The 11565-nt window shown below is 43.4% G+C and overlaps 1 protein-coding gene across 2 annotated transcripts; it reads right to left on the reverse strand.

The window, feature by feature from the left end:
• Positions 1–164: 164 nt before the first annotated feature.
• CEP41 (centrosomal protein 41) lies at positions 165–11348 on the reverse strand. Of its 2 annotated transcripts, XM_055809006.1 has the most exons (11): positions 11244–11348; positions 10715–10778; positions 9574–9621; positions 5425–5486; positions 4252–4321; positions 3636–3777; positions 2514–2665; positions 2125–2192; positions 1233–1347; positions 821–1036; positions 165–362 (listed from the first exon to the last, which is right to left on the reverse strand). In XM_055809006.1, exons 1-11 carry the CDS (start codon positions 11274–11276, stop codon positions 214–216), a joined length of 1119 nt encoding a protein of 372 aa, XP_055664981.1. In that variant the 5' UTR covers positions 11277–11348; the 3' UTR covers positions 165–213. The 2 variants fall into 2 exon arrangements, with proteins under 2 accessions (XP_055664981.1, XP_055664982.1); XM_055809007.1 differs by lacking the exons at positions 9574–9621; positions 10715–10778; positions 11244–11348 and adding an exon at positions 8004–8203.
• Positions 11349–11565: the final 217 nt, after the last annotated feature.

Here is an 11565-nt window from a genome sequence, read left to right on the forward strand (position 1 = left end):
GACACTGCACCTAATGCTCAGCCTTGCCAAAGCAATACCATTCCCGCTTCTATGAAACGTCAACCATTCCAGCTCCCCCAGCCTTACCCAAGCTGCCACATATATACCACTGCTGCTTTTCTGTGCCAATTCCTAAAATGACAAATGGGCTGCACTGCTCAAGGTTCCCAGAACCTAGACATCCATTTATTCAGTGGAAGAAGATATCGTCACTTATTTCCATGGCCTGTTCTGAAGGCTGCTCCTGCTAAGTGAGCGGGCAGTGAGGGATCCCACATTGCCAGCGGTGCTGGGGACACTGGGACTGCTCCTCATGGTTGTCACCTTGGAATCACGGCCTGAAGAACCATGGTTAAGACGGCCTGTGGAAAAAAAACCCAAATATCAGAAGCTGTGTGCGTGACTGAGCACAAGGATACACAAAAGATCTGTTGCCCCTCTGTGGCTCTCCAGCGCTCACTGTAAACATACAGACCCATGAATAATTCAGTGCCAGGTTCTGGGCGGTTTCTATCTGGCCATGCAGGCCTAAAAAATTGAAGCACCTACTCATCACCAGTAAAACCTAAAGACATTTAAATGTAGTGGCCTATATGCCACAGTCAGCAGGCCCAGGATTTTGCCATCATGTAGCTATGCAAGATTTAAGTCCTCTGGGACTGGCATAGCACAGGTTTTGGTGGACCTTCTCATTCAGTTTAGAAAAAATGTCTCCTTCTCCTATCAGTCTCATGGAAAGAATATAGCAAAGCAGAGAACTGTTGCAGAGCTGGCTCAAGAGCTACAGAAAGCAGCTGCAGCATTTGTCCTGGGGTCTTACTGGCAGTGTCTGAAGGAACGTGCTCCTCTTCTAGGTAGTACTTTATCTTTTGTAGATCATCTGCAGAAAATCTCCATTTATTCTCAGCAAGTGCAGGTGGCACTTTGGGAGAGGTCTTTTTTCGGGCAGATGCAGTGGGAGCTGCCACCTGGCAGGACACAGGAAGCGAGCCAGTGATCAGTCCTTCTGGGATCTTCTGTGCAAGGACCTTCAGGCCTGCAGAAATACAGATCAGATGTTACCAGTGACCACCAGCTAAGATGTGACTGGTAAAATCACTGATCCCAAGTAAAGCACTTGACAATGGCTGAACATCCAGCTCTTCCCAATCTCCAGCTCATGCAACCCTTGCTCTCTGCTCTTGACCCCCACACACCTGAGATTTCAGGGAGTCCTGCCCATCCCCACTTACCTCCAGATAACATGAATAAGTTCTCAAAGCCCCTCTCACACATGGTTGTTGCAGCCTGGCTGGCTAACCTCTCATCATTGTCATACAAAATAATAATTTTTCCACGTGCATTTTTCTGATAGGTAGAAGAGCTAAGGATTAATTTGTAAACTTAAGGTGACCATTAATACCTTTTAGAAAGAAAAAAAAAAAAAAAAAAGACAAATAAATGGACTGGAGACTGAGAAACTCCCTACTTGATTTGCAAGTATCGGGCAGGAATGCTTTCCCTGCACCTGTGATTTAAAACTGATTTCTCAGTAGCTGAGGCTTGCCGGAACTGGAAGGACACAGTCTAATCCCCACTGGAGTGCAGTCCACCCCTGTTTTGAACAGTAACAGGCAAGAAGCACCTTTACTTACAAGCTCCTCTCCCCTGCAGCCCTTACAAGCTAACAGCCTGGGAATTTATCAGCCTAATCCTAGCTAATAATCCTCTTTCTGTCCTCCAGAGAAAAGTCAATCCTTATCAAGGTGCTGAGATGAAGCCAAAGGATTTGATGAATGTATCCCTCAAGAAGCTGGGCACTCCAGCAACAGCAAGGGACAAGTGTCCAAGTATGGCTTTGCCTTCCAGCCAAAATCCCAAATGCCAAATTCAGGCAGCTCCCACTGGAGTCAGGAGGTGTTACAACCTTGAGGAACTAGAATCCAGCATCTGATGGTGGCAGCAGAGCTGCATCAGGTAATCACCGCTAGTGTAAAGGATCCACCCTTCCACCCTCCTAGAAATCCCTAGATTTTGTTGGTCCCAGTCACAGCAACTGCTATAGCTCCAATTGGTTTTGGAAGCCTTCACTAACATCCCCCTACTTGTGTTTTTTTATGCTAGCACTTCATATATAAAGGATACATATTCCAGAATACTATTTGTATATGGATTCATGGTTCTAGAGAGCGTTGCAATAGGGTAGGAATAAGCTGCGGGGCGGGGGGGGGAGGAAAAGAGAGAAAAAAAGTCATACAGTGGCCGAAACACCAACCATCACAACCTGGAATACAACTGACACAGACTTGTTACAGTTCAACAGACTCAAACCCCCACTAAATAAGGGATTAACATCAGCTCAGTCCCCTCATCCCTTTCAGGAATGATGCATGTACTGCGTGAGTGCCAAGAGTGTTCTGCTCCCAACAATGTCCCACCTTGGGGGAAAAAATGAAGCCAGCCAGAATATGACGCAGAACTGAATACATGATCCCAGCTGACACTAGACTGCTGTGGGATTCTAGTCTCCTCACCTCCAATGATGTGACATTGGTTGTATGCATCTCGGTCTCGCACGTCCAAAAGCAGAAAGGGGCAGTCGGGATAAGGCATGTCTTTATCCTGAGTGTCCACTTTCTTTGGAGTGTCCTTTTCTATATCCATTTCACCAACACCACTTATCACACTGCAAGAGGAAAGAGGAGGTTATGGTGCAAGCTCTCACTCTCAACACTCCCATACCTCTTCACCAGGTCAGAGCACTTTTCCATCAACCATTCCAACAGCCCATTTATGTTCCAGTACAGCCAGACACCACATAAAAATGGAGATATTATCTTTCAGGCTTTCCAGTACATCATAAGAACTGATTTTATTTTTATCAATATAAAAAAATAAACAGAGTACAACCTTGCTATATGAACCATACTCTTCTGGATCAGTCAATTCCAGATATTTTATGTTGTAAATGACTTTGAGGTGAGGGAGAATAATTCTAAGTAGCTGCCAACGTTGAGATCTCAGCAAGTCAGACACACTAAATAAGTGTCAATCATCTACAAGAAATGCTATGCAGAGATTTCCCATTTCATCACTAGATTGGACACAGGACATGAACAGAAACCTCCAGATACTCTTGGCAGTCACTAAACTGATGGCTTTGATACAGTGGTCAGGCTAGTGTCTCAACTCTTCTGTTAGCATTTGCACAGGTACAGCAAGGAAAGACCAAAACAAAAGTTTCCTCTTACAGTGTCTTCCTGGTATCTCTGACCTTGAGTGGGTTTGGAAATTGGACCCTTATTCTCAATCACAGGACAATCTGCTAAGATCATCGGGAAGGTACATTACTGAGTACCAGAGCAGTTTATAACATGCATTCTTGAACCCAGAGACCTGGATCAAAGCCCATAAACATATTTCCTTGGCAGCCATTTAGACAATGATCAGGTGGCAACAGTGTTGGTTTACAGCCTCAAACCAAACTCATTCAGACAGGAAAATCTGGCAACCCTCTCTCTCACTTACATCTTGGACCTGCAAAATCAGGCTTTAATGAGAAATACAGTATAAAATCACTTTGCAGCAATTTAAAATAACTAGCTCGATAAAAATATCTGCTAATACAGGAAGAAGACTGTATTATTATTAGGCACCTCTGCAACGTGGACCGATAGGATTCCCCAGCTCCTGTGTTGTTGATGAACAGGACTGGACTAGGTGTCCCATCAGGGCTTCCTTTCCCATTTGTCCCTGCTGTAACTTCAGCATCTGCATCTGGTGCAGGAGAATTACCATCTGGGGAGAGAACAGGGTACAAAGAGTTAAAATGCTGCAGGAAATAAACACGCACATTTTAAGCCCCGTTTCTATTCTTAGAAGAACACGTGCCTCAAAGATAGCCTTATCCTCATCCTCTTACAAGGCTGACTTACTGAGGGCCTCATATTAAAAATAATGAGGAGCCATATGACTTTTAAGGGCTCAAAATCTCATTTTAATAATTCAGTAAAAACTTCATTCTGGATGCATGATACCTACTGAGTTACCACAATAAACTTGGCAGCACAAGGCCTTTCTTATTTGCAAGTCTTCTTGTTTTAGGAGTGTTTCTGTTCCCAAAGTGGAATGGTTGCAGGCCACAGGTTAAGTTATGTTTTCATCCCAATTAAAAGACTTGCTGAATAGTCAGCTATGTCTGTCAGGACACAGCTCACCACATGACAGTGATCTACAGCTCTTGCTCTTTGTGCTTACAATAAATATTGTTACCTTCCAGCTTGTGTATCTCCTCATTTGTCACTTCTAAGGTTTCATCAGATAGAGAGGCAACCTGGATGACCTACGGGAAACAAAAGCGAGCAACGATACCTTGATACACACACACCAACGTCATTGAAAGATGGGGGGAATCAGCTTAAGGAAAAACAATCCTCAAGCCAAAACACTTAACTCAATGCAACTTCTATTGGAATTCAAGGTCACATATAGATGCGTATATGATGCCTGTACTGCAAGTGTGTCCTTTCGTTAAATGGAAATTGTAGCATAAAAACCCAAACCAAACCAAGAGAACACTCAGCCGTGGAATAAAGAAAAGCCAGATGTGCCAAGCTGGCAACATCAAATACCAGAATGTTTTCTGACTTTTATGAAGTTCAGTCACTGAAACATTTCAGAGCACACACTACACTGGCAAAAATCACATAGGGTTAATTGGCCTGTGAGAGCAGACCTGAGATACTCACATACTAAACTGGTTCATCAGACCATGACTGTCACAGGACTGGTCTTAACAGTCTGGAGGAAATGAAGACAGGAGTCTGCAGAAACCCACTCCCTCAGTAACTGCAAGTTTAACCTTCCCTTTCCTTCTCTCCTTAGAAGACAAGCTTGTCTTTTTCTAGTTATTAGAAGTTTTCTTAAACCAGTATGTAAGCACCACAGAGATCTTTATTTATTGATCAAACTTTCCAATTTTTAATATTTTGATTAATTACTTTTAATAAAAAAAATATGTAGAAAGCCTTAAAGTCACAACCTTCCCATCTTCTGCAGTTAAACCTGCTATGAGAGAGGGCTTCAGGCTGTGACTACTTGACACAAAGCTCAATGAGATTTGAATGCCACTTTACCTGGCCCTTCCTTTCTGTAAGAGCCTTGAAGAGCCTCGTAAGTTAACAGACAAAAAACATAGTGACCCTCTCTTTGAAATTTGTTCCCTACACACTTCAGTTTGCAACCAGAAAAACTGACTACTCTGAAAACAATTGGCTTGAATGGTTTGTTTTTATTAAGAGAAATCCATGAGGGCAGAAAGAAGCCAACACAGAAGAATTACACACTAAGGCTATGTAAGTAACTGCATAGCAAGTTTTAGACAAAGCAAAATGCTGTTCCTAAAAGCTGATAACTTTCAGAGGCCACAGAGGGAACTATACATACCAACTGGGCAAAAGTAGTCACTTTCAGTCTTTTAAACAGCTCATCCTTTCTGTATCTGTAATCTTCAAAAACAAAACAGAAAAGGACAATGTAAGTTTTCAGTTAATTCCCAGCTTTTGCAAATACCAGGTAATGGGGCTTCGTCCCGGCTATTCTCATAAGACTCTCTTCTCCAACAAGGCAGGATTTCTGGGCACTAAGCTTGTGCTGAAGGATCAGAGCAATAAACCTGAAGACTCTGTGAAAAGTAATACCAGTTATAAAGAGAGATCCTGTCCAGATATGATTAAAATGGAGAAGGCAGATGTAGTTGCTTTTAGACTCAAATGCATATTACTTTGTGTTTTCTGTTCCTGCTGAGGGAAGGAAGCAGTTTCATGAATTTATCACCTTGCCTGCTGTTCTTTGAAGCCCACTATAGTCACAAAGCCTCTTAAACCAAAACATTTACCTGAGTTTTTTTATAAGTTACGACAGAATCAGAGCATAGGGGCACTGTATCTCAGACTGTCTTTTCAAATACTAAGCTAAACATGTGCATTTTATCTTACTGATTAAAACGTTCCATGTTATCTTCCTTTATCTGACAATTTAATTCCGATTCCTACAGTTTGCCAATATGGATTATCTAAAGGAATGGATAACTGACAGAAGTTGTTTAGGGCAGAAAACCGAACAGCAGATCAGTGTGGACACCAGCTTGAAGCACACGTAATTGCTGCAGAGAAACCGGACTAAGTGAATCTTGAGCCTGAAGACAAAACTTCGGTAGCAAGAAAACTGAGCGGTCTGTTGGAACAACTGGCAAACAACCAGAGCAGAGATTAACAGCACTAAGTAAGTGATGACAAGGATGGAAGTCTGATCGCGTACAGATACTAAAGATGCGTAAACACAAGGAAGAGAGAAGCCTTCTAGTGTGAAACAAAAGGCTGTATGTAGGAGGAGAGAGAAGCTAGGACGCGTATCAGTAGGAACATCTTGATATGAAATAGGCTCCCACGGAAAGTAATGGAAGCCTTGTCCTTTGGGAAATTTACAGCTAGAAAGAAGATAGCAGAGAAGGGGAAGGGGAAAAAAAATTAAAATAAAATCAATCCCGCACCAGCAAGAAAAGGCAAAGAAGATGAACAAAATTCCATGTCAGGCATTGCAGCTGTAACCAAATTCTGCATGCAGCTCTCAAAGCCACACTCTAATCAATCTAAGCTCTTTCAAAAAATAAAATTGCTCCTCCTTTATTTCCCTCCTCCTCTCTTACTAGGCTCCACCTCTGAAACCCCAGATTTTTATTTTTAAATAAAGAAAAATCCTTTGCATTTTTCTAACAATTTTAGCAACTACTGGAAGATATTCCAAACTGGTCTCTCTCTAGCTGTTCAACTAAGAGGGCTAACAATGGAGTACAGGACCTTTTAGCAAATCCAGCCAGTTAAACACTCTAAATCCATTCAGTGCTCCATTAGCTTAATTAAGGGAACATGGGGAAGAAGGGGGGGAAGGGCTCCAACCCATATTCCTGTAACCACCACACAAAAAATTACCACAAAGTTAGCTTATGGAAACTCTCAAACTGACATGTGTTTAGAGAAGGAGCCACGCGAACGCTCCAGGCTGAGATCTCTTCCCAATACAAGCAGTGATCACGAGCTTCCTGGCAGACATTCTGTTCAGACAAGATTCTGCCCGTACGCAGCCCAAGGGTGCATTACAGTAGCAGGAGAGAGAGAAAAAGAGAAATTGTGAGTTTCAGTCTCTGATGTTTTTTATTCCTACCCCTTCCCGCTTAAATATGCTTCCTGAAGAGGTAGGCCAATTAATTTTCAGCATTCAGAGCAAGAATACCCAAATTTAACATTCTACCCTATACAATTTTATTAGGCTGCAAAGCAAATACCTGCTTGCTACTCAACAACTCGTCTTAGAAAAAAGGAGCCCATCCAAAACATCCCTGTACCTGTGCACTGCAATGTGCATTATGCATTTCAAACCATGGGTCTTTAGTACAAGATCTGTGCATAAACTAAATTTCAAAATGCCAATTAACTTCAAAATTACCCTCAAGTTTCTTGCAAAACCATCTGGTTTCGAGCCTCAAGTTCAGGTTGGTAAAGCCTCCCTTTAACAGCCTATTTCACCTGCCTGACACAAAACCCACATGTAGCCCATGTCCAAAGGATTGCAACTCCCCAGCCATGGATAAAAAGAGCCCTTCAGTCACACGAAGGGCAAGAAATAAACTTAATTTAGAAGGACAAATAAAACCAGAAAAGCTTATGAAGTGTTGTATCTCTATCAGCACTGACAAAGCAGAACTGTTGTCACAGTGCTCATACAACGCAGCTGCTAGATGGTTTCCACCCACCTCAAGCAAGGATTCTTTATTTCAGAACAAGCCTTTATGACCCAGATCTTGCCTTTAGCACCCAAAATTATTTCTATCAAGAAAAAAAACCAAACCAAAAACATTGTTAGTACAAAGCCTGACCTGGAGCAAACCAAGCTGAATGCTTGCATGAGCCTCCCAGCAGTTATCAGAAAGAACTGCTGCTTCTGACTACAAAAGCAACATGACATACCTGGTGCTGCCCTGGAAGGTCCATTTGAATTTTCTGACATTTTTTGCTTCAGCAAACTGGTCTGAAGCTGTATTTATTGTATATTCAAGGATGTGCTCCTCAGGGCTTCGGAAATGAGTGAAGCAACACCAGAGAAAAGGAAGAGACTTGGTGTCTCTCCTCAAGTCAGTTCTCCAAAGGACAAATCATCATGGCTCCAACTCTCTTAAGCAGGCTTGCAGTATTAAGTCCCACTCTCTCAAATTACACAAAAGACAGAGAGTTTCTTGTACTGGGTATTTAAAGTTGTGTCCAAATGGTGTCATCTATCCATGAGAAATCAAGGGAGAGAAGTTTCCAAATTGCCTGGGAACACAAGGTGTCTATTCAGGCTAAATATAATGAGAAAGTTCCTACTAGACTCCAGAACCATGATTAAACAAAAGAACTCCTACATGAAATGAAATCAGATTCACAGCAGAGATTGAAAACCAACTAGGCCCATTCAACAAGATTTTCAGCACAGATAAAAAGCGATGGCAATCCAGTGTTAAGCACTGAAATCTTAGTCGGTCAACACAGGATTTTGGAAAGCAAAGGCCATTTCTCTTTTGATTTTCCCCAAAGACCTGTGGTGTTCAAAAAAACCCCAACAAACAAACCAGCAACAAAGGCCCGTTTTGCACAAAGCTGAGCACAAATATATTCACGTGACAGATCAGCAATCTCCCTTATAATATGAACACTGCCACCTTAGAGGAACACAGTAAGTGGGCCTAAGAACTAAACCTAAACATTCAAAATCCTAATTAATCCTCATTAATGGGGATGTTTTTTCTTTCACATCAGTAAATGCAGCTTTTGGGTTTAATAGCTTTCTTGGCACTCCGTGCAAAAACAATCTGGACAGGAGCTGAAAACAAAGTAGTAAAACGTCAGCTTTATTAGTAAGAATTTTTTAAAAAGCCTATCTTCAGTGGGAAAGCAGGCTGAAATAAAAGTCAGTTAGGCTTTCATTAGCCTGAACAAGCCAAAGTCTTCAAAACATCAGTATTTAGTTCTGCTGAAATCAATGAGTTACACATGAATGAGCTTGTCTTTTTCCTATCTTGGAGTATTCTGATAGAAATCTAAGTACAGTAAAATTTTACAAAGGTATATACAAAGCTCTCAAGTTGTTACCTAAAAGTGAAACAAAGTCTCAGAAGTGCAGTTTGAGTCTTCCCAGATGAGTCTAGCCTAGTTTTCTTAGTCCTGAGAACTTTCTGTCTGGTTTCCATTCAACAGCAAAAACAGCACAAAGAAGGATCTGGAAAGACTCCTAGACACGCCTGCCTAGTTTCTTAAGTCTGTAAAGCACTGGGAGACAGAGAAACAAGGTGCAGGAGAAAGTGGAAAGTGGCCAAAGAATGAAGGTTAAAACATCTTTGTATCCTACTGCTGCGTGTTTCTACAGTTCATTCCTGTAAACGGCTGTGGGAATCGGAATGGAGCCTTCCAAGCAAACAGAGGGCCTGGGATTTAACCCCTGCTCCTTGATGAGCTGACCTGACCCACTGCAAGCACATTCTGCTCCTGTCCAGATACTCACTTCTTTTGATCTCTTCCAACTTCTCAGTGTATTTTGTCAAACTGTTTCCTGTAAGAACAACAAAAATATTAGTTTGCTACAATTTTTTTTATTAGTGGTTTTCTCCAGCACTATTAAGAATTAAATTTTATTTTTTCTGTAGGAAAAGATCAGACTATGATAACAAATGTTTGCTGTAGACTCTCTTTTGACATGACAATACAAGGCAGCCATAAATCAAAAATACTGCGATTTTCCTCTTAGTGCTTTTCTCTTGCAAGGAAGGCTGAGCTGAAGAACAGTCAGTCAAAGGACTTGCTGGACCCCAGCTGCCTCTGGGAACAGGCAGTGGTCCATAGCCTAAAGGTTCCATCCTGAGTAGAGGAAGTCATTGCAAATGTTCATGACCAGCAGGAGCTCAAATCCTCTACACATACCCACAGTGCTGTTCCCGTTCCCTGAAAGCATCCAGAGTTTATCTTACAGGATTTTCAGTAAGGGGTACAGAAACATCCACACTCTGCTAGTCAGAATGGTGATATTCCAGAAAAAGCAGCCTTGTAGCACCCCTCCTGTTTACAAGGCTCCACACCAAGCCCTCTCTACTCAGAAGCGCAAGTTGTTTTGATGATGCTTTGGAGAACAAAGTCATCATCAACACTGCCTTCAGAAAGTTACTACCTAAAACTCAGTATGTTACAATGCTGTATCTAAGGGAACTAAAATCAGGACTTTGATATTCAAATGCTGCCTCTGACATTCTGCTTCAAGCACAGCTGTGGCCATGCTGTCCCTTCCCCAGTGTTTTTGTGTTGATACTATAGGCAAGCATTACTGGATAAAATTCACTTTAACAACAAAAAAGTCCCCAAAGATACCCCCCCCCCCCAAATAATTATCTTGACTTACAGGCTTGCCAAGATATGAGTTTATACAAGAAAAGCCCATATACATAAACTCCAGTAATTTCTGTGGGAAGTATCACAACAGAGCCTGACATCGTAAGGTGAGACACATCATAACCGCAATGCGAGTTCTGACATAGCTGCACAGTTACCTGGGGTAAAACAGCTCAGGACAGAGGCAGTTAAGACATTCAGCATATTTTCATACACTCCGACATCCACATTCAGTGTTTTTACCCTACCACAATTTCACTTACCAGTATCAAGGCGGGTTTTTATATGTTGGTATCGGGGATTCTGAGGGATGCGCCTGGTTAAATACTGGTTTAAAAAGGAAAAGATATGGGAAGTCAATACACAGCTATGTATTGTTTTTTTTTTAAACATTACCAGAAAAGGCAATTTGAAGAGCCCTAAGAGAGAAAAAAAAGGAGTGAGACCACAGGCACCCTCTCAGACATCCTCTGCTCACAGGTGGAGGGAAAGAGATCTAAGTCTTCAACTGGATATTAAATCCCTTGACAAACCTCCACCTCAAAGCCCGGAGCACGCCCGGCTCTGAGGGCCCCAGGAAACCTTCCCCCGTCCCGAACTACGCCTCTGGAGGCTGCACCAGGCCCCGCCCCGGGCACCCCACCGAATCGGTCCCCACAGCCCCCAGGGCCGCCCCTGCCGCTGGGGATCCCGCGCCCCATAAGCCACCCAGGGCTGCTGCTCCTCTCAGGAGAGGAGGGGCCCCGGACCCGGCGGCAGGGTGACGGCGAGAGGAAGGGTCCCTCATCGCACCTCCGGGTCCCCGACACTCCTCCTGCTCGACATCTTCTTGCAGCCGGCACCCACCGCACCGCTTCCTTTTTTTTTTCCTCTCTCTCTCTCTCTCTCTCTCTCCCTCCCGCCTGCCTGCCTGCCTGCCCGCTCACCCACCCTCACGGTTCTGGCGTCCCACCCCGCAACTACCCCCGCCCCGATTGGTCGCTCATCGCGCCCGCGGCCAATCAGACGCCGCGTAAGAGTTTGAGCGGCTGACAGGGCTCAGTCGTCGCCGGGCAACGGGGGACGCCGCGGCTGCGAGAGCCGTGACGCGCGGGAAGCGAGGGGGCGGGGCAGG

Source organism: Falco peregrinus, chromosome 6, assembly GCF_023634155.1.
Source record: "Falco peregrinus isolate bFalPer1 chromosome 6, bFalPer1.pri, whole genome shotgun sequence".
In the NCBI taxonomy this organism is placed as follows: Eukaryota; Metazoa; Chordata; class Aves; order Falconiformes; family Falconidae; genus Falco; species Falco peregrinus.